We start from the raw sequence: 24,609 nt of genomic DNA, 5'->3' as shown, positions 1-24,609 counted from the left end.
AAGTTTCTCATGATTTATATTCTTAACAGTTTATGTTCATCATGGCCTAAGTTCATCATGACTTATATTCCTCACAACACATGTTCCTTGTAGCCTAAGTTCCTCCTGACTTATATTCCTCGCAGCGTATGTTTCTCATAGCCTAAGTTCCTCATGACTTATATTCCTCATAGCTTATGACACTCACAGCCTATGCTCCTCATAGCCTACATTACTCATGGCCTAAGTTTCCCATAATCAATCTTTTTTCCAGCCTATATCTCTTGTCTCCAATGTTCTATATGGTCTGTGTTTTTCACGAGTTACATTTTGCATGACATGTGTTCTTTACAGGCAATGTTCATCACAGTCGACGTTCCTCAAGACCTATGTTCCTCAATACTTTGTTCCTCATTACTTTGTTCCTCATTACTTATGTTTCTCATGACCTATTTTTCTCATGATCTATGTTCCTCATAGCCTATGTTCCTCATGACCTGTGTTCCTCAATACCTTAGGTTTTTAATGCAGCTTTATAAAAAAGAGATGCGGTGAGTGTTTCTTTAAAATCAACGCGAGCTATGATCTTTGTAGTACAAAAGAACATTGTACAAAAGACATTCTGGGCTAAACCTATATTTTTCATTTCATGATATAACCAGTATAATAATTGTTGAGTTTATAATCCTTGCTACATGAAGTAATGTATACATTTATGAAGGTGTCTATTTGTTTAGTCTAAGATAAAACCAATATGAGATGTCTCACCACATTACCAGAAATGTTATACAAATTTATGACTTTATCATTGATGCGTTTTCTGAAAGATTCTTCATTTTTCATTGTTTTGCTTTTTATTGATATCTTCAACGGTGTCAAAAGTAAAGTTTCAAAGACTGAAAAACTTTAGCTGAAGTACTCAGAAATAAATTTAAAAGGCGTACAGGAAAAAAATAATGCGATTATTTGCTTACATCTGCATTTTATAATAGCTACACATATGCTCTTTTACCTGACTGAAAAATCTTTGATTTAATGTGGCCAGCAGATATTGAGTTTTTTAAATCATTGTAACCAGCTAAAATATTGTATTGTAACTCTGTTGGAGCAAATATAGTCGTCTAGTAAAGGGAATTAAATAAAGAAGTTGTTGTATGCTCAATGGCCTCGCAAAACCTTAAAGCTGTGAGGCTATAGGGTCATAAGGTCATAAGGTCAGCCATCATTAGAAATTATTTACACATTATCTAACAAATCTAACAAATGACTCACAAATTTATCAAGCTTCTATAACATATTAAAATTGAATAGCAAAGTCGAGAAAACAATGTAAAGGAATTTTTAAGACTACAAAAAAGACAGCACCAGAAACTTCATAAGTAGATTTTGGACTCGTTTCATCTTGGCAATCTTTGCAGAGTTCTTAAACCTGGTTGCATGTTTACAAGATCTTCTTCCCCATTCTTAATCGGTTGTAAAAATGAGACGAGGGTTCTTCTACTTTAGTACTTTTCATGGTGTTCCCAAAAAGTTAACGCTCATACAGTCTTACAAATATGAGACAAATTATACATGGTCATGTTATATATGAACCTTTTTTTGTACACAACAACCTCATCAGTTCTCATGTGACCCAAAATTCTGCCCAACCTAACTTGGATTTTCACAAATCGCTGAAGACCTATGCCATTAACCTTAATTAGCCAATATACTTTTTGTAACAGATTACTACCCTGGCAGCCTGGAGCACCGTGAGAGATCATCAGATGTAATAAGTATCTGCTCAAGTATTCCGTAGTGCAGCAAGGTGGTTGATTCATGCATGTGGTAGTGTGCCTGACTGCTAACCCAAAAGTTGTGTGTTTGAATTTCTCGTAATGCTATTTTCTTTTTCAAGTCTAACCATGGCTTCTGATGACCGGGATTAGGATGCTGCCAGTTCTGTGCACATGAAAGATCATCATGTTTAATCACTATGTTCACAATTATGATTAGATGCAAGGTGTTTGAGTGGCACAGATCATAGCATGCTTGGCTGGATAGCCGAATAATTGGGTTCAAATAAGTGATGCAATATTTTTCATAATGTTTTTAGCACTGCTTTAGACAGATGGACGAACAGACATGGCTCTTATTATAGTAAAGTTATAGTGAAGATTATAGTAAAGATTGTAGTGAAGATTATAGTAAAGTTTATGGTGAAGATTATAGTAAAGATTATAGGAAAGATTATGGTAAAGGTTATAGTAAAGATTATGGTAAAGATTATAGTAAAGATCATAGTAAAGGTTATAGTAAATATTATAGTAAAGATTATAGTAAAGGTTATAGTGAAGGTTATAGTAAAGATTATAGTAAAGATTATAGTAAAGATTATAGTAAAGATTATAGTAAAGATCATAGTAAAGATTATAGTAAAGGTCATAGTGAAGGTTATAGTGAAGATTATAGTAAAGGTTATAGTAAAGATTATAGTGAAGATTATAGTAAAGACTGTAGTGAAGTTTATAGTAAAGATTATAGTAAAGATTATAGTAAAGATTATAGTGAAGATTATAGTAAAGATTATAGTAAAGTTTATAGTAAAGATTATAGTAAATATTATAGTAAAGATTATAGTAAAGATTATAGTAAAGATTATAGTTAGGATTATAGCAAAGATTATAGTAAAGATTATGGTAAAGATTATAGTAAAGTTTATAGCAAAGATTAGGCTTATAGTAAATATTATAGCAAAGATTATAGTAAAGATTATAGTGAAGATTATAGTAAAGATTATAGTAAAGATTATAGTAAAGATTATGGTAAAAATTATTTGTTTGGAGAAAGCAGTCTAAGATATTCATGTTTAATATTTACAGGTTAGCTGTTAAATGAAGGTTTCTGATTGGCTGATGAAACAGAGGAAGATCAACCAGCAGTGCAAATTCTAGCAAATATGGAAATGCCGAAAGCTCTTCCTGTGTTACAGCTTTGTGTGCAAAAGAAATCTTCATAGTTTGAACTGCGTTATAAGTATGAGTCCTTTATAAATGATCTGCTGGGAGAAGACTTGAAGTAGGCAAAGCTGACTGATTTTTTATATAAATAATGTATATTAGTGTCTGTTATAAGTTATATTATTAATTAAATACCGTATTTTATTTATTGAAGTTTATTTCTGCAACGCTTAATGAACGATGAAGTTCTTCTGAAAGTTTCATTTATTTTTCGAATAATGTTATGATTCGGTTATTGTTATAATTATTGGTGTTGACAAAACTGATTACATTTAGCGGCGCCAGCTGTATATAAATTCCTTAAAAACTTGTTACAACGCGGTTGTGCTTGAGAAATCGTCAGGTTATGTGCTCTATAAACTTGCCAAAGATTGTCAAATTTGAATTTATACTTACCATGTCTGGGATTGAGAGTTATGGTTACAGTCTATAGATGCTAAACCAAACACAGATATAACTTATTTACACACTTTGGTTGTAATTGTCAAAACGCGAATTAATTTCATTCTATTTTCACTTTTTAAGATTGTTTTGACTTTCAGACTGTTAAATATTTACACCGGTTTTTAATACTTCTTACACCGGTAGCTTATTTTACACCGGTATTTATGTTTGAAACAAATTCGACAGTGAGATAAAAACCAAAAATTATTAAGGTAAAGTATATTATACATATGGAAAGAAAAAGCTCTTTTTGCATAACAATGTCTTGCAATGTGAATTAGCAAAATATTGGTGTCGGGTAAAAGATGTAGTAGGTTTTTTATGAAAGTAGGAATGTAATTGAGAGGGTTGGACAGATTAAAGACACAATTTGACTATTTTAACCAGCAAATATCTAAAAACACATTTAATTCATCAGCATTAAGGTCATTTAAACTCTGGTCGTATCTGTCCATATCAAGTAGCATATATCTAAAGCAACATTTTTAAAAGCATTCTAAATTTTCTTTATCAGTTTTCGATACAACAGGATACCAGCTTTGAGCAGCGTAAAACAAAATGGGCAATATACGATTCTGTTGAAAGAGCGATAGGAATCTTTGTTTTACGCCTATTTTCCTGAGCTGAATAATGGTATGGGTTGATGGTCTAGTTTTTGAGATAGTAAAGTTGATATGATTTGAGACTTGTAAATGGTGTCTATTTGAATGCCTAGAAGTCTAACAATGTCAGTATTTTTATGTTCATGTTGTTTATAGTGGTAGAAGGGCTGCATACAGTTTTCCTGATGGTAAAAGTTGATAGTCTGTGACTTGGCAGTATTCAGAGTTATTAGTCTAAATCTTTACTATAATAAGAGCCATTATTATAATTAAGTCAGCGCTAGAAAAAATAGGATCATGATCTCTCATGTGAAATGTGCTTGCTTACCGTGAAACAATTGAAGAATGGCAGGTGTAATCAGTATGACCGCAATTATTCTATTGTACAGCAATGTAGCTGATTGGTGTAGCGGGGTTTTCAGTTCAAATCCAGTGCAATTCGAATTTTTCATTCTTACAACTTTGTCGCTGTGACTGAATAAATGGATGACAGACAATGAGATTTATATATATAGACAATATTATTCATGATTATATTAAGCACGTTCACTATAACAACATATGTCAGCAATCAAAGTTTGTATAAATTCACTAGAGCGGCTATCATTTGACTCCATGTAGGCTCAGAGCTCTAGCTGAGTAACTCAACTGGCTAGCTATTAGCGATGCCACAGGCTACACTGTTACGAGGTTATTTCTTCAACTAAAGTAAGATTTATCTTACCACGTGTGAATAACTCCAGCTTCCTTAAATACTGTTTACATTATGGGAAGTGTTGGGGGTCCTCCCATGTTTTGTGATGATTCTGACGACCCGACGACAGGGACGTTTGAAAAGTGACAGATGAGACGTCCATTTATCAACGTAGGTGACGATGGTTGTGTAAGTGGGATTACTAAAGGTACGGCTACACATAACGAATTTTTTGTTGGTTCTGAGTTCTGGCCGAAATCACGAAAAACACAAAATTATTTGGTCGAAATCCACAGAATTATTTGAGCTGTGCATGCCCACCGAATTCGTCGACGAAACGACTAAATAAATTATTAGCGAGCATGATTTTATCAGCTTTAGCAATTAGTATAGTTCAAGACACGTATTGCAACACAATAAAAGTACGAAGGCAATTCAACATAGTACACACGATGTAATTGTTTAAGTTGTGCTATTGTTGGTTAGCGCGCACGATTCTAGCAAATTTAAAAATTTATGTAGTCCGAGAAGATAATGCGACACGTAGAGGTGGAACGAGACAGGTTTTTTAAGTTCGAGACGAGACTCGAGACACTGTCTTGTGAAAATTCGAGACTCGAGACACGAGACAGTAAAATAATGAGCATTTGGTGATGATTTCACTACACAAGTACTAGCTACTCGGTATATATAAATTAATAAATCTATTTTTAAATTGAATTTTCACCTGGTGTAAACGATTTAAATACAACATTTTAATAATTATAGTGATATGCATGTAGTTTTTGTAAACAAAAGTGACACAAACAGCTCTAAAATACCGAAGTTATATATTCTAAGAATTTTGAGCTTGATTGATCATAATTATTATAAACATATTGCTTTGTACATGTATATTTTTACCATCTATTGAATAGTTCTTACTTTTTAATGTAATGTGTAATGAAACCGATAGCCGTCGCTCTACAAAGAAATACCGCAACTAAAAGAACACACGATAACACTTTCATTTTTATCGTTTCATTAATGTTAAGTTTTGTTTATGTATTAACTGTAGTATGTGAATTATATTTAAGTTGTACTCATGAAATTATACTAATTACTGTATACACGAACATGTATATTCTTATATTGAGTTAACAAAACGTCATTGTTAACCGAACACGGACTATGGTCGACACGGCCTTTCGTTCGTTTCTCCGTGTCCGGGCAAGTTTTACCCGCGATTTGGTAGTATATACGTAAAAGAGGCCCGAATTTTATGAAGGTCAGTTGGTGTTTAGACACGATACGATAAAATACAGACATTTTACCCGCAAAAGTTATCCAATTTATTAAATTGGATTATCCGAAGAGTAATTAGATACGACTCGGTATCTGTTTTAAGAACACAGAACTGAACTAAAATATAACAGGGCCGTTGTCCGGACTACATGATTAGACTCAGTGGCCAACATAATCAATAGCAACAGGTAGTAACGGACCGGGTATAACTTTAAAGGCAGCTGCCCGCAATCCGTTACAATATATGGAGTTGTTGCTACCGCAAGAAGCCATGTTTTAACGACCGTGCGCAGGCGCTTTAGTTCTATTTCCTGTCTCGAGTTTGGCAATAGTTAACTCGAGACGAGACCGATACGAGACGAGACAGGTCGATACTCGAGACGTCTCGTGTCTCGTTCCACCTCTAGCGACACGCAAGAAAAATATTACGGCAATTCATCATGGTAAATACAATGCAACCGACTTGATTGTGCTAAAGATGGCAACATTTCCTACCACAAAACTTTTGCTGCTAAAAAGTAAATTTTTATGATTAAAAAATAAACTATTTGTAGTCATAGTGTCCAAACAATAAATACATACAATAGCGCAATCTAAGCCGTTGCATTGTTTGTACTATTTTGAATTGCACTTATACTTTTATTGTGTGTCATTATACGTGTCTTGAACTATACTAATTGCAAATGCTGCTAGAACCGTGCTCGCTATCACGATTCTAGCAGCGCAGAATAATTTTGTGTATTTCGTGATTTTGGTCAGAACCAACGAAAAGTTTGTTACGTATGGCCGTGCCTTTACTAACTTATTATTTGTCCTTAAATCAACACGATCACACGAAACTTTACTAGTTTTGTTTTGAAGCATCTGACCCAGCATTTATAGACTGCCAGGTAATTTAAGTAAACAGCAATGAAATGCCACGACATTTACAGCAACTCCGTTTCCAAGTCTGTGACTGACAGTGATTATTAAAGACAATCTCGGTCTATTTGCAGTACAAGAAATGTAGCCCTAAAAACCTAAGACGGCTTTCACTCTTCGCGGAGTAATCAGCAACGCTCCCAAACATCACTAATATGTTTGTGAAAGTCGCTGGTTGAGCCATGCTTTTGATTAGCAGAAGTTCAAGCTGAGCAAGTTTCAGGTTTTTAACGCAACCCAGTGCCACCAGAATGGATATTTGTATTAAAATAACGAATGTGAAGAAAGAGGTTGTTTTGGTTACCAACTTGAAAAAGGTGAAAACAGTGATTTTAAGTGACGACAGTGATTTTAAAAGTGACTATTCTGACGACAATTTTGTGTGGTAGGACCCCCCAGTGTTGTTGATTTTGTTGAACCAACCAATCGCAGAGTTTTCCTAAGAAGTGCAAGACACAAAAACTAGTTTATGTATCCTGTTGAGCTTTATTAAAATTAGCTTTTTCAGGAAGCAATAGCTCTATTGCATTCCTGAAGAAAATTCATTCATTTGGTTTTGTAACGAAATACACACACCGTGAAAATGTAGATGTCTAGAACCAAAATTAATTTTATTTGTATATAGCAATCGTTGATGTGTTAAGGTTTTTTAGTAGTAATTTGCTTAGAAGAGTTTGCAAATACATGTAATCACTTAAAAATAATAAATTGGCTTTGTGATGCTCATGCATAGAAATTGTTACAAATGTACAAACATTGAACTATTATTGTTAGTGATTTGTCTCTAGTCAGCATGGGTTATAAAGCAGGTCTGAAGAGGAAATATAAGCCATTGGAAAAAGAGAGATATAAGCGACTGGTCAAATCATGTTGAGTTATTTGGTCTTTTGTTTGACTGGATTATCAGGTATAGGAGAGGATAAGTCCAGTTCGAGCTGTATGCTTCCACTAGAGGAGGCTGACACCTACAAAAGGTATACATCTGGAATACCACACCAATCACTCAAACAAAACTAGCGTGGTGTACTATAAACAGGTAACCTGGTCCCTGTCATCCACTGGACTATTGAACAATATTCAATAGAAATAGCAATGAAAAGACCCACCTGACTGCACTCATTGCCTGTCGGTGAGTCTGGTGAAGCATTGGATGAGTCTTCCTCCTTTTCAACCTAAAATAACTTCACATTACAGAAAACCAAGGGAAGTGTTAAGAGTTATCTCCTTTTTTTACTAAATGCACACTCATGCCATAGAATTACCCACCCTTTGCTTTTTGGCATCAATGTCTTCTTCTGTGCTAATTCCGCGTTTTATGACAGTATCCTTTGTGTGCAGCAATCTTCTACTCAAATTTTTGCATTTTCTACGTCCATTCGCATTTTTTGTCTAGAAACAAATGGAGACTTTCAGGGTTAAATCAACTGGTCACTATGAACTCATAAAATTAAAAAAAAAAATTGAAAAACAAACTGTGACAACAAGCAGAAAATCCTTGGGCTTTGCGAGCGACTGAAGTTCATCAGATAAGTAAATTTACTGACAAGCTTGTTTGGGGAAAAGGTAACCTGAATAAGTTTGTGAGATTCACAGCTTTCAAGGTCAATAAAAAGTGAAAGCCCGCTGTCTTGAATAGATGTCTTGACATCGGCGTCAATATTGGTAGAAAGTGATTTGCTCACTACTGTCGGAGATCTCATGTTGGCGAAGTTGGAACTACTGGAACTCTGCATAACCACTCACTCTTAGTTATTCATTTGTTTATAGCATGCTTTAAAGGGCCTTATTTAAGATACTGCTATATGTGTACCACATGTAGTCTCTATATACATATACTAACTGCTCTATCTATGAATGTTGCAGCGCACGATTGTCTGCTGTGGGAACTGTGATGCGCAAAGTTTAAACGAAAACAAACCTTTAACAGAACTTAAAGGTTGACTTGCAACAAAATTCACATTACAGTTATTTGGTATCAACAGATTCACCATGTCTTACTCTGTTGTGTTGTAGGTGCCAAATATGTGAAAATGGGATTAAAAGCTCCTAAAAGCTCAAAAACGAAAGGCTGCCGTAGATTGGAATCCGTTTATTTCTCTGACATAGTCATGATAATTTGGTTATTGTCTTGTCACGTGATGTTCTCACGTGACAAGACGTGAGGGAGACAAGACTTCTCCCAATAAAAAGCTCAATATAAACTTATCGTAGCACTAGTTTATGACAAACACTTCAGGTTTTACCGAAGACCCCGTATCAAATATAGATCCTCGCTACTTTACAGTTTTGTTTCGGCTTGAACTAATCGTCAAGTCGTAATCTGATCATGTGACTCAATACTTCGAAAATAATTTTTGTAGCAGTTTTTGATTATCACAGGTGACCAACAGGCCACATGATTATCAGCCAATGATATGTGCTCTTTCGAGGTAGGGTTAAAAAATTAAATGAATTTTTACGGTAAGTTATAAGATATCAGTGCTAAAAATGACAGCATTACAATGACGATAAAATAGACACGTAAGAACAATAGACATGGTTTTATTGAATGCGTGAAGTATATATGTGAAATATTTCGACGAATGAGGTTGCATTAAAGTGTAAACAGAAACCATCTACCACAACTACGTCACATTTGAGCCGTTTTGGAAAGAGAATCCAAACTACGGCGGTCTCGTGTGGCTGTGATTAACTGTTCGTTTTTGAGCTTTTAAGAGCTTGTTATCACATTCCCACATATTTTGCACCTACAAAACAACAGAATAAAAGACATGGTGAATCTTTTGATATCAAATAACTGTAATGTGAATTTTGTTGCAAGTCAACCTTTAAGGATGAAACCTTGTAATGAAATTGGTTTGGGCCAATACGAAGGACCTATTAAGGTTTCATAAAACCTTAAGGAACGAGAATCAACACAGTATGACATCAGCCAATCATATTGATCCTCCCCCAAGGGTTTCATGAAACCTTAATAGATCCTATGGCTGGGTCCTATGCTAGCTAGCTTCAGTGTTTCAGCCCAAACAATTGTGCTATAAGGTTTCACCCTAACACTCGTTTTTCTAATCTTTAGGAAAGAATATGAATATGATTGGATAGTTGACACCCTTTCGTCACCTCCTTATTGGATGAAGTTATGTCAATGCTAGTGGTCTATTGCTCACAAGAAAGTAAGACATTTTTTTGCTATTCCAGTAGGCGCTCCTACAATAAATCCAAAATAACCCGTTCCAGGAACGTTTACATTAAAGGGAATTTACGTTATAAGAACAGTAACATACATGTAAATTGCCTAATCTGTTCCAAAAATCTTTCAAACTCACTCCTTAGGCCATGTGAAAATAAAAACTTGACGTAACTTTTTTAATTTGTTGGGCTGTACCGTAACTGCAGTATTATTGGTTTCCATCGACAAGTTTTCTCTTTTTTATGACCAATTTCACTGGTTTTATAGACAATGACTGCGGTAATTTTACAATAAGTTGATAGGGACTGCACATTTTCAACATTCATTCGCAACGATTTGCTTATTTTCTTCTAAACAGCAAAATCTATTCTGCCAAGTAAAACTAATAACAAATATTTTGTACATCTACAATAAGGCAAAACAGCAAAATCCTTTTACTAAAAAGACAGTTCTACCTGTTTGTTGTCTATCTGTAATCAGAGGCCAAGGTTGGAATAAAATATAACTTCCGACGATACTCCAATTCAAGACATTCAGATTGGTGAACCAACGCTGTAATACCTGCACCAATCGTTCGCTTTTGTATTTATGAACAATTGTGCAGCTATCCTATTCTCCTTTTTGTCGACACATTTAACAATCGTTTACGACAAACTAGAATCTCACGAAAGTTATATATAACGCTACACACACAGAGATTTTCTTCCGCAAGTGCGGCGAAATAAACTAACATTCAAATCAAATTTGAAAACTCACCCAACTGACACTTTATGTAATGTGGAACCTTTTGCGTAGTAGAAAGCAAAATCTTCACAGAATTTTTTATGTTATCTAGAATTTATGCTATAGGAGGTACTACCTGCGCTACCCGACGCTGCCTGGGTATTAAAATCAGCTTATGAACTATGAGTGCTGCTTGCCACTAGCTGTTAGCCTGGCACATTGCCAATGGATAATTTGAGTAAGCTTACTGATAAAAGCTACCCCCTCCGTGACGTTACGTCATCACTTTGTGCTGTGGCCAAAAGCACTAGGGAATTTGCTCTCATATAGCGACATATATCGCCTGAATGCATCAAGCTTGTGCGGCTGAATTGGTGATTTGTTGGACTGTTGAATCGGAGTCTTCGAGATCAAATCTTCTGCGATATGGATTCTTTATTCCAAGATTTTAATAGCTATAACTGGAATTACCATAGACCTATTAACTAGACTTAATAGGTCTGTGGGAATGACACACAAACTTTGAAAAAAATATATATATATATAGAAATTTTATAGGAGCGTCAATTACATTTAATAATGAATTGATATAATTGAACTGTTTGAGTTAAAAATTTACACAGATTCAAAATGGATATACAGTAAGATAGCAACTGTGTGGTTTTATAAAGAAATGATGTGCAGAATATAGTTCGAGTTATCATTGACTTAATCAGTGAGTCAGACAAAATGACCACAGAAGTTTGACTAAGTGTGACTGCCGAGACAAAGTGAATCTTTTGAGACAAAGTAAATCTTTCGTTATCGGTTTCATTAAAGGTTTTGCCTTTGTGTGAACTAGGCATAAAGTCTATTAGGAATTTAAATATGCACATAGAGAGGATAATTCCATGGAACATAGTTTAGCGGTATACAGCCTGTATAGTAAAATGTACATGTATACAGTGTCCAGAGTCCAGACCGGTATAGCTACACACAGATTATTAATAATTTGTCTGATACTCACCTTTTTGTTAAACAGTCGAACCTGTTCAGCCAGATCTTCCGGAAGAAAAGATGGAAGACTTTTTCTTTTCACGTGTTTTACATCAAGAACCATATCAGGTCGTATGATTTGCTGTCGCTGTGACTGGTTGTATACTAACAAATATAAATACCATAGATACTGTTTGAGCAAAGAGTTTGCAACAGCAAATCAAATCAAAAGTTATTAATAAACACACAATCGTTGGTCTGTCAAAGATCAGTTGTAAGCATGTGCCAAACAGAAAAAAGGGGAGGGCTTAAATTGTCTCCCTAGTTTAAAAACATCCTTTAGTGAAAGAGAAGACGATGTTTTCATCAAGCCATTAGCTTATGCATTGAGAAAATCAAGCCATGTTTGTGTTATAGCTATAATTTTGGGTGACACCAAAGCCCAAACTTACACCTGGGAGTACTAAATAGTCTCCTAAGGTTCTGCAGTGATGGAGTTGGCTGACTAAACATGAATCACTGGTCAGTGAAATTCACCTTATCAACTCCAACGAGTCACTACGACCTTCCGATGAAATTTGTCATCAGTTAATCACTTTAAAAGATGACTGGAAACATAAAACTTTAGGTATATGGCCTGCTATCTGTCTCAATCCTTAAACAAGACTGACTTACATACAAAATAATGAAACTGAGAGTACATCCTTCCGACATTTCTCTGGCAATAAAATGCCATTTATTTGGCTACCATGGCAACAACAATAAAACAGTTTTTGAAAACTGAATTTAAACGCATGACCAACCTTGATTGGAGAAACCTTGAATATCCTGGGTGAGATTAATACTTTGGTTTTTACCTCCAGCAAAGGTGAGGCCGATGAACCACTTGGCGACATACCTGCCTTCCCTGCAACAGTCAGTGCTTTGAGTTAGCATTCTAAATTACTACCATAGTATATATAATGTTATCGTGGTGCAAAATAATTACAGTTAGTAATAAACAGATACTCATGTTACCACATTTATGCTTTCTACAAGACACATGCTGACTTTGGCATTTAGTATATATACTTATACAGCTCTAATCCTAACAGACAACAAAACGATAGATTTGAACACAGTTTGGTGAAGAGAATCCACAGTTTACTGAGCAAACCAAAACAACTTACTCAGGAGTGACAGGACCAAAGGCTTTAGGATAAACATGAGCTCTTGTAGCTCGAATCTCTAGAGCCTGTATAAGCAACCTGATCTTTGACTCTACCAGGCCTTGCCTGCCAAGTCATAGCATGCATTTGTCAACTATACAGTTTAAAGGAACATAAACCAAGTTTTGTTCAGAACTATTCATAGGCATACAAAGCATATCAAGGTTCCATTGTGTAAATTTCCTTCCAGCATAAGATGGACGAATACAAAAAATTCATGCGAGTGCCCATGCTGGCCAATAAATTCATCCTTTTATCACAAAACCATTTGAAAAACTTTAAACTAAAAAAATAATAAAAGTACTACAATTATAGTATTGCCAATAACTTTAACAAAGCAACAATAAGGCAACACAAGCAGAAAATATACAAACTTTTTGTGAGAATCAAGCAACATACCATTTTATATAACTTTGTTCTGTGTCTGCTCTGGCTATCAATATCACATAGTGCCTAAAACAGATAATAGTGTTGCTAGTATAATATTTAGGGATAGGCAAAGAAAATCGTCTCTAATAACAAAAAAGAACATTGCCTTTAGTAATGCAACAGTGACCCTACAGCTGGTGGTATATCTGAGGATAGGTAGAGAGTAACACTACTCCTAGTATTAGATCTGAGGATAGGTATAGAGTAACACTACTCTGAGTATTATATCTGATGATAGATATAGAGTATCACTACTCCTAGTATTATATCTGAGGATAGGTAGAGAGTAACACTGCTCCTAATATTATATCTGAGGATAGATAGAGAGTAACACTACTCTTAGTATTATATCTGAGGATAGGTAGAGAGTAACACTACTCTTAGTATTATATCTGAAGATAGGTATAGAGAATAACACAACTCCTAGTATTATATCTGAGGATAGGTAGAGAGTAACATTACTCCTAGTATTATATCTGAGGATAGGTAGAGAGTAACACTACTCCTAGTGTTATATCTGAGGATAGGTAGAGAGTGACACTACTCCTAGTATTATATCTGAGGATAGATAGAGAGTAATACTACTCCTAGTATTATATCTGAGGATAGGTATAGAGCAACACTACTCCTAGTATTATATCTGAGGATAGGTAGAGAGGAACACTACTCCTAATATTATATCTGAGGATAGGTAGAGAGTAACACTACTCCTAGTGTTATATCTGAGAATAAGTAGAAAGTAACACTATTCCTAATATTATATTTGAGAATAGGTAGAGAGTAACACTACTCCTAGTATTAGATCTGAGGATAGGTATAGAGTAACACTACTCTGAGTATTATATCTGATGATAGATATAGAGTATCACTACTCCTAGTATTATATCTGAGGATAAGTAGACAGTAACACTACTCCTAGTATTATACCTGAAGATAAGTAGAGAGTAACACTACTCCTAGTGTTCTATCTAAGGATAGGTAGAGAGTAACACTACTCCTAGTATTATATCTGAGGATAGATAGAGATTAACACTACTTCTAGTATTATATCTGAGGATAGGTCGAGAGTAGCACTACTCCTAGTATTATATCTGAGGATAGGTAGAGAGTAACACTACTCCCAGTATTATATCTGAGAATAGGTAGAGATTAACACTACTCCTATTATTATACCTGAAGATAAGTAGAGAGTAACACTACTTCTAGTATTATATCTGAGGATAGGTTGAGAGTGACACTACTCCTAGTATTATATCTGAAGATAGGTAGAGAGTAACACTACTCCTAGTATTATAACTGAAGATAGGTAGAGAGTAACACTACTCCTAGTATTATATCTGAGGATAGGTAGAGATTAACACTACTTCTAGTATTATATCTGAGGATAGGTCGAGAGTAGCACTACTCCTAGTATTATATCTGAGGATAGGTAGAGAGTAACACTACTCCTAGTATTATATCTGAGGATAGGTAGAGAGTATCACTACTCCTAGTATTATATCTGATGATAGGTAGAGAGTTACACAACTCCTAATATTATATCTGAAGATAGGTAGAGAGTTACACAACTCCTAATATTATATCTGAAGATAGGTAGAGAGTAACACTACTCCTAGTATTATATCTGAGGATAGGTAGAGAGTATCACTACTCCTAGTATTATATCTGAGGATAGGTAGAGAGTTACACAACTCCTAATATTATATCTGAAGATAGGTAAAGAGTTACACAACTCCTAATATTATATCTGAAGATAAGTAGAGAGTAACACTATTCCTAGTATTATATCTAAAAATGGAAAAAGAGCTGTTTACATGCTTTATTAAGATGGTATACATATAAAGTTTTGATATAATTATAGATGTTCAAAGACTCACTTATAATTGAGGAAGAACTTTGATGGTTCAAACAGTGTTATCCAGTTGCATTTATTAGACAGGATCTTTTCCATAGTAGCAACACCTGAATACAACCATAATATGAATGGCTCTGTTACATCAACTATAACCAAATGTACTTGTGTCATAACAATAACCTGAGGGACATATCAAGACCCAGCCTATTAACAATAAAATTAATTTGTTCTTTGTGTGTCAATAGAATTCAGATTCAATGATTTACACTAAATGAGAGAGTTGTGTGTGTGTGTAACCAACAGAATGTGAAACACTGCTGTGTTTCAACCTTTGATGCTTGAACCATGGTTCAAGCATCAACAAGTCTTCCAATATAGTGTGTAACAAAATAAGGAATTGCTCGAAGCAGTTTCAAATGACAAGAGAAGAGATGACCAATGTCGGTAATGTTACCAGATGTTTGTTTACCTTCCTTAAACTCGGATATCATAACATCAAGGGTTGATCTGGTCACATTGAATGTAGAATTCCGCTGAGGGTAACTTGGTGTGACAATAGGCATAAGATGGAATCTGTCAGAAGGATTGGCTCTCGGGTCCCAAACTGGATATTTTAGATCTGTCTCTTCTGGATCTTTTAATAGCACAGGTTTTGGCCATTCCCTGCATCAGAAACAACCACGTAACCAACCAATCGGGATACATACAGGGATGTCTAATCAATTAACTACAACCAGCCAACTAAAATGATATGACAAGATAAAATAAGAGGAGTTTTTTAGCTGAGAGTTATCTGCTCTGTATAAATAATAGAAGGTCTACTACGCCGATTAACACACCCATATATAGCTTTAATCTAAAATAAATGGCATCCGGCTTGTCTATGACTCATTTCTAATGACACTTCTCTATATATATAAAATCTTGATATTAAATTTCACATTGAGATGGATTTGAACTCACGATGAATGCATAAACAAGTTTCTTATCTGGATGCTCTACCACAAACCTATTATAGAACAGTGTATTAATCAAAAACATTTTCATATACCGCATATTCCACACGCATGCTAAGTATTTCAACCTTGCGATTACGCGTTACGATACCCCTGTTAAGAAATATTTTTGGACCTAAGTTTATGCGACACGATGCTTCTTTGTTTTTTCTTTTCGTTAGGACTAATTTATTCAGCCCCACGATATCGACAATAGTTTATCTCGAACTTGAAATTTGGCGATTTGTGTACTGATTATATACGTTATTAAAAATATATGTTGCTGAATTTGCCATGGCAAGTTATCTGTTATATGATATATCTGATATCCGTTAAAATGAAAACGTTTCGCAATGATAAAATTTATGTTAAAAGTTTAAGGTTTGCTAAAGTACATACTAAAATTTTTTTCAAACTTTTAAAACTTTCTTTGTGTTTAGTAAATTAAATTCATTTAACTTAGAATCAGCATTTATGTTACACGTCTGTCTCGAAAGTGAAAACTCTCCACGTAGTACACTATAATGTTGTATTATCTTGGGCCCGCAGATCATAGCCACAAAATGCGCTAAAGTCATTGTAGGTACTTATAGTTACTAAGCTTAACTTAGTATTTTGGTACTATTTTTAATGATGATGATTTGTACCTATAGCCTATGATATTAGCCTACATACCTAGTTTTGCATGCCAACATTGAAACAAACTGAAATCATGTAACTGTATACCAAATAATTTTAACCGTAATTATAGCGAAATAAACTATATTTAACCATTACTTGCTAATGATTTCACATTTACATTTAAATACCTTTACATTTTTATTTTTCTTTCTAATTTATTTTAACGAAACACTTCTTTCAAGTTATGAAATTTTAAAATTACAGTTATTTGAAAACCTTTACAGTTATTTTATTTATTTTTAATTTAGTTGTCCTGCACAAAACCTTTTTCTCATGATAGGAAGTTTGAAAGTTACAGTTGTTTGACAAAGTTTGAAAACCTTTACAGTTGTTTTTGTTTCCTCTCTTAATTTATTTCAACTACACTAAACACTCCTCTCATAATATGTAGTTTGAAAGTTAGAATGGCAAATGTTGTTATATAAGTTGAATACAAATCAATTTTCTGTCCAAAGACCTTTTTATTACCCGGGCAACACCGGGTAGTACAGCTAGTTGCAAGCTAAGACTAGTTCAATGAGTTACTATAAATCATCAATCTTAAGAATGTTTTGGCAAATCTACTCCAGCAAGTTTGGACCTAAAGCAAACATGTTAGGAATGCTTGATTTGCCTTTTTTATTGGATAATTTCTCATTTCATTTATGAATATATATAAACAAGGGCTACTCATGATTAAGGCTGAAATATGTAAAGCCGCAATTAATCATGAGACTTGAGATAAAATGGATCATACCATGTGGACCATATGAAGAAAAATTTAAGCAAAAGAATGGAAGGCTCTGCATGAGGGTATAGCTGGCAGACACGGGCAACAAGTATAGCCCAAGAAACACCTCCTAAGAAACCCAAAACATTGGAGTAGATTCCTTTACCTGTGGATATAAGAAAGTATTGAGAAAGTCACTGCTATAAATGTTAGTTCAAGTCTGAAAGTTGTATCTCTTGCATTGATATAAAATACAGTGCGCCATGGAAAGCCATATAAGGCAATAACATGGTGTAAAACGCTGTTTGGTTAACATTAAATTTGGTTTCAATCTCCAGCCAAAGCAGAATGACAAGTATATTTGTTACCTATATAATACTACAATTGGAGGGGGTCATAATTTTAAAGAATTCTGAGAAAGTTGTCGTGGACAACAGCAATGAGGGCTGGCTGTTACCTAAAATCTTCCATGCTTTAATAATAGGGCAGAAACAGTTGAAGTATTTATGTAGAAGCATCTGCAACATTTACTCATTCAAATAAACAATATACCGGTATATTTGCAGCGCTTGAACTCAATAAGCTCACAGAATGCTGTGGTAGTATCCCAACATTGTCTGACATCTTAAAAAATATTATATAACCAGATGCGATATTGAAAACAGCAACTATTGCCAAAGTATCATGTTTAACGTAAATATCGATCAGTAAACTTCTCAGATATTAACTAAGGAGACATTTTGATTTTGGAATACTGCTGTCAGAAGTCACTGAGTAAATGTTTTACAAGCTTATGATATATGTCGTATAAAGATATACAAGATATATGTTGTATGAAGTTTATTGAAGTGAACAAGTTTTTTTTACGTTGATGACTCAAAAAGAGTGAGTAGATGTTTGAGTGTCTGTTGACAAGAGTAGGTAGAGACTCCTCAAATGCGGACAAAGTGGATGCTACTATCTGTGGTGTTTCAATTCATGCTTTCTGAAATCTTTTACTATTGTAAAATAATTAAAAAAAAGTTTTTGCAAAATAAATCTTTGTAAAAGTTGACATCACATAAACATGTCATAGTAAACACGTTTTCAACTCCAAATGTCAAAGAATGCATAGATGAAGGTCAAATCCTACATACGTTTTGCCCAAAGTTTCACTGCGCGAAGGGTCAGCCGAAAGTTCTCCCAAGATGGTACTTGCCTCAGTATCTCATCTGTGACTCGAGGCCCATCCAGACCTCGCACACACTTTGTCTCCAAGTTCCTAAGTATCTTACTATCTTGTAGTGTAAGATCCTCAGGTATACTTGGCTTTGCAAGGCGAGCATAGGTCAAATGAACCTGTGCGCACAACAGCAGGACAGTTATGCAACATATTCAAATTATCAGGAATATATGCAAACAAAGCCTTTAAAAGATGCAAAGTGGCAAAAATTTGTCAGTTGGGTAATTCAAGGATATGTATCTAAGGCATTTTGATGACATTGGTCTCCAGCAAAAAGCGCAGCAGCCATTGTAAGACGTTAATAGATTTTACATATAGATGGCACTACAAAATCTAAGAGTTATCCTTTCATTTGTCAACAGAGGCCATAAGTACTTGGCTTGGCAATAATCACATTTGAAAATTTCCTTTGATTTCTTTAATTACTCAGGAGTTGTCCAACCCTACATAATTACCTATAAAAAATCGTTATTCAAATCACCCATGTCCGAAGCACCCATGACAAGGTTTGTCAACAGAACCAACATAACTTAGCTTGGTAATAATGACATTTAAAAACTTCCTTTTGCTTTCTGTAATTACTCAGGAGTTGTCTAATCATACATAATTAACTATAAGAAAAGTAGTTATCTAAATCTCCAATGTCCAAGGCACCCATGACAAGGTTTGTCAACAGAAGCTATGATTACTTGGCTTGGTAATCATGATATTTAAAAATTTTCTTTGTCTACTGTAATTACTCAGGAGTTGTCTAACTCTACCTAATTAACCACAGGAAAAATCATTATTTAAATAATTAATGTCTGAGGCACACACAAAAAATAATATTTATAGTTATGAACAATCTAGCAGTTTTGTGTGCCACGAGGGACTTTCAGGTGTAAGAATTAACTGCGCAACTATTCAAAAAAGTAGTTGATTGGCACAGGAGGTAAGTCGTTGGTTTATCAAGCCAAAAGTAGCTAGTTTGAGTCCAGTTGAGAGCATTCTGTTTTTTTTACCTGTAAATGTGGTTGTAGACAGGTGGACGCAACTTCTTTTGTAATAAAGATTGTGATGTCTGTTAATGTTGTAAGCGTAATATCTATTCATTTGTCTGAAGCCCCGAATAATGGTCAGGAAAAAACGCTTTTCACTGGATTAAAACTCGGTGCTTTTAGCTTTGTGAGCAAACACACCACCACCTCACCCACCACACACACATCAACCACCCTGTTGAATAATTGTGCAGTTACTTATTACTCCTGATGCTTTTTCGCGGTGCACTGAACAGCCAGGATACTACTAGTAATAAAGTCTTATTACTGAAACTTCATTGATCAAGACATGGCTAGCACAAATAATATTAAACAATAATCTAAAATGAAAACTTAATAAGCACGAATAATATTAAACAATAATGTAAAGTGAAAATTTAATAATTTTAAAAAATAACGGAAGTATAGATTGGATAGAACATAAATCATCAGCAAGCATGCGCTAAGTATGTAACGACTTAACAAACAGCAAAATTCTATGCTTGATATTGTATGACCATGACCTGGCAAAGCATGACACAAATGAAAAGCCTTTTTGTTTACAATTTCTGATTACAAAATGTTTACAATTTCAAAATGAACACGCTAGTCAGTGTCGGAGGCTAATATTAATACAGAGTATTAAAATTAGTCAATATTAATACTCTGTATTAATATTGACTTTGTATTAATACAGAGTGTTAATACATGTATTAATACTTTGTAGTAGCGTATCCATGTGACACAAGGTAGGCTAAGCCAAAAGCTATTGAGTCGGCGCATGCTGGTAGAACAGGAGTGGAGAAGGAGCGACTTACAAATGATAGAAGACATGGACATGAAGAATTGTAGACCGATGAGATTGATAGACAATATTTATACAACAGATACCGGTACGGACAGTTAACTACTCAGGTTTATATCTTTAGAATACATCAGTCTAGATCAGTTGTGATAAACTTTATGCATCTGTGATTGGCTCACTAGTGTATTCCAATGAATGGAATCCCCATTTGAGTAAAGTACACTGATGTCATGAGAGAGTAAGTATTTCGTAGCATCGGTGTGTAGTCACAGCAGCCATTTTTATTACAGATCTGCTTCGTATTTTATCAGTGCTTGTAACCAGAAATGTAGTCTACTTGATAATACCGTCGCGGTAGAGTTAGCTTTAGACTTTAGAGCTTACCCCAATTCCGTCAAATGCTATTTTTATTACTGGAACATAGGCTTCTTCTACCGCCTGCAATAGTTAATAGTATGTTAGTAGAAATAGCTAATCTATTGCTACTGATCTAGTGTTCCATATATACATATATACATTGGAAAAGGATAACAATGAAGGGAGAATTAAATGTATGTGAGACTTACCAGCAAACTTGTAACATCAGGGCAGGCTGATAGCTTGGCATAGAATGTGCTGAAAAAGTCACGATGTTCAATGTGACGAGGACCAACACACAGTATATCAATATTGGCACCTGACGAACAAACAAATAAAAATTAACCGTATCACTAGTAATCTGAATATAAAAATATCTGGCAGTACTGAATCATTCGCTACGTATACATACTCACTGTACTAAGCATGCTATGCATTTCTGGGTATGCTGACTATACTCAGTGAATAAACAGTACTAGAAACTACTGGGTATACTGACTATACTCAGTGTATCAACAGTACTAAGAAGTACTAGGTATACTGACTATACTTAGTGAATCAACAGTACTAGGAAGTACTGGGTATACTGATTATACTCAGTATATCAACAGTACTAGGAAGTACTGTTGATACACTGATTATACTCAGTGTATCTAGTACTAAGAAGTACTAGGTATACTGACTATACTCAGTGTATCAACAGTACTAGGAAGTACTGGGTATACTGACTATACTCAGTGTATCACTTGGAAGTACTAGGTATACCGATTATACTCAGTGTATCAACAGTACTAGGAAGTACTAGGTATACTGACTATACTCAGTATATCAACATCACTTGGAAGTACTAGGTATACTGACTATACTCAGTTTATCAACAGTACTAGGAAGTACTGGGTATACTGACTATACTCAGTATATCAACAGTACTAGGAAGTACTGGGTATACTGACTATACTCAGTGTATCAACAGTACTAGGAAGTACTGGGTATACTGACTATGCTCAGTATATCAACAGTACTAGGAAGTACTGGGTATACTGACTATACTCAGTATATCAACAGTACTAGGAAGTACTGGGTATACTGACTATACTCAGTGTATCAACAGTACTAGAAGTACTGGGTATACTGACTATACTCAGTGTATCAACAGTACTAGGAAGTACTGGGTATACTGACTATGCTCAGTATATCAACAGTACTAGGAAGTACTAGGTATACTGACTATACTCAGTATATCAACATCACTTGGAAGTACTAGGTATACTGACTATACTCAGTTTATCAACAGTACTAGGAAGTACTGGGTATACTGACTATACTCAGTATATCAACAGTACTAGGAAGTACTGGGTATACTGACTATACTCAGTGTATCAACAGTACTAGGAAGTACTGGGTATACTGACTATGCTCAGTATATCAACAGTACTAGGAAGTACTGGGTATACTGACTATACTCAGTGTATCAACAGTACTAGAAGTACTGGGTATACTGACTATACTCAGTGTATCAACAGTACTAGGAAGTAATGGGTATACTGACTATGCTCAGTATATCAACAGTACTAGGAAGTACTAGGTATACTGACTATACTCAGTATATAAACATCACTTGGAAGTACTGGGTATACTGATTATACTCAGTTTATCAACAGTACTAGGAAGTACTGGGTATACTGACTATACTTAGTGAATCAACAGTACTTGGAGGTACTGGATATACTGGCAATACTCACAAAACTAACATAACTCTGTTAGTGTTTAGCGACAGTACTTGGTATGACAATCTCACCTTTGGTTTGAACTCCAAGGTGATATGAACCAAAGGTACATACCTTCCCACCTATTTTTTCAGCCGCTGCTGGTGGTATATTCTGCAAACATGCTGCATTTCATTAATCAATACTGTCAAAAAATATAAAAAAGAACACCAGCTTTGAAATTACACAACCACGCAACTTCCTAGCAAAAGAACAACTATATAAGATAGTCAGTCTCATGTTGTGACCAGTAACATGTAGGACTAGAATAATTCTACGCTTGATTACTTCATCATATATCCAACAATTCAACTAGTAAAAAAATAACTTGATGGTTGACTATTTTTTGATGCAACCAGTAGTGCATCTAAGAACTGAATAACTCTATGCTTCATTATTTAGCCATACACCCAACCATATCTCTAGTGAAGGAATAATTCTATGGTTGACTTCCTACCTTTCGCAAAGTCTCTTCTTTAATCCACTCTTTGACCATTTTGTTGACCTTTGCTAACACATTGATTCTATAATGACCGAATAATTATATAAACTTCAAATCAATCAACATTTATGTATTATAGCTATCTAGACATTAGAGTTATGTAGTGAAGACAAATCTCAAATTAATAAAACATCTAAACAAAACATACATAATATGTTATATTGTTTCTACTAATTGATAAAAAAGAATTTTGATTTGGTTCTTGGTAACCAATTTAGGGTGTTGACAGAATTTATATGTGTCTCAAGTCTTGTAATCAAAGATGATGAGGCAACTCCTAATCAGCTTACTATGATTATGTTGTGTAGGTGTGAGTGCTATCTGAACACTCGACATATAAACATTATTTTAGAGCTAATGACTTTTCCTAGAGTTGACAACATTACAATATTAGTGATTTGAAGCAAGGAGACACGTCAATTTTAGAATGGAGTCAAGATTCTCTACAATACACTCGGGTTAAAATTGCAGATGAATTTATCTTTATCCGTGCTAAACCTGGAATCTATTTTATATTTAATATTTGATGAAAATGGCTACAGTAAACTGTTACAGTCTTGATTAAAGTTAATATTTATAGCTAATAAATGCTAAAAACAATACACCAATAGGAAAAAAGTGACGATAATAAAAATATGTGCTATATCAGCATCCAACTATATTACCTAAATCGATTGCTCAATGATCTCCATTCAACATCGCCAAGTAATCAATCAAACTTGATAATGAACGAGATAGTGTACTGAGTACACTCAGAATATACCTGTGATTGATCTCTGCTTCAGTCTCAAACACATTAAAATTGCTCCTCATGCAGTCTTCCAGAGCTTTACTGAAAGCTTTGTCCTCTGCGGTAGGCTGGTCTGTTGAAAGAGGAGGGGTGAGTCCAGGGTACCTGCACAGTATTGTCAAAACATTTCACTAATGCACATCAGCATTGAACTGTGACATTGCAAGTGACATGACATAAGAAGAGGCAATATAAAAATAATAATTAAAGTTAACCTACTTTGGTGGTTCAGTTGACACTTGAGACATTCTTCACCTATAATCATGTCTACAATAACAACAATTAGTACAGTTACTTGAGTATTTATTAACAACGTTATATGAGAGTATTGATTTTGAGGACAGTCAACCTCAACACAGCACACAGTAGTCCTGTAACGCAATGTAGATGAGATTCATTATGTATTTTCCATTAAGAAAATTCCTTTTTGATTATTAATTCTAAAGCTTCACAAATTATTTTA

The 24,609-nt window shown here is 34.6% G+C and overlaps 1 protein-coding gene across 1 annotated transcript in view; it reads right to left on the bottom strand.

Annotated features, from left to right (window-relative positions):
* The window catches only part of LOC137400833 (poly(A) polymerase type 3-like), a 62,229-nt gene extending 37,835 nt beyond the window's left edge, over window positions 1-24,394 (bottom strand). The window contains exons 1-9 of the mRNA XM_068087174.1: window positions 24,366-24,394; window positions 24,120-24,251; window positions 23,312-23,378; window positions 22,887-22,968; window positions 21,298-21,407; window positions 21,116-21,169; window positions 18,825-19,026; window positions 17,716-17,854; window positions 15,773-15,966 (exon numbers count right to left, since the gene is read on the bottom strand). Of these exons, the coding sequence (XP_067943275.1) occupies window positions 15,773-15,966; window positions 17,716-17,854; window positions 18,825-19,026; window positions 21,116-21,169; window positions 21,298-21,407; window positions 22,887-22,968; window positions 23,312-23,378; window positions 24,120-24,251; window positions 24,366-24,394 (1,009 nt within the window). The remainder of the gene's footprint in view (window positions 1-15,772; window positions 15,967-17,715; window positions 17,855-18,824; window positions 19,027-21,115; window positions 21,170-21,297; window positions 21,408-22,886; window positions 22,969-23,311; window positions 23,379-24,119; window positions 24,252-24,365) is intronic.
* Between the last annotated feature and the right edge of the window lie 215 nt (window positions 24,395-24,609).

This window comes from Watersipora subatra, chromosome 7 (genome assembly GCF_963576615.1).
Source record: "Watersipora subatra chromosome 7, tzWatSuba1.1, whole genome shotgun sequence".
NCBI classification, from domain to species: Eukaryota; Metazoa; Bryozoa; class Gymnolaemata; order Cheilostomatida; family Watersiporidae; genus Watersipora; species Watersipora subatra.
Note: the sequence above shows the minus strand (reverse complement) of the source record. Positions and strands in the feature narration are given on the sequence as shown.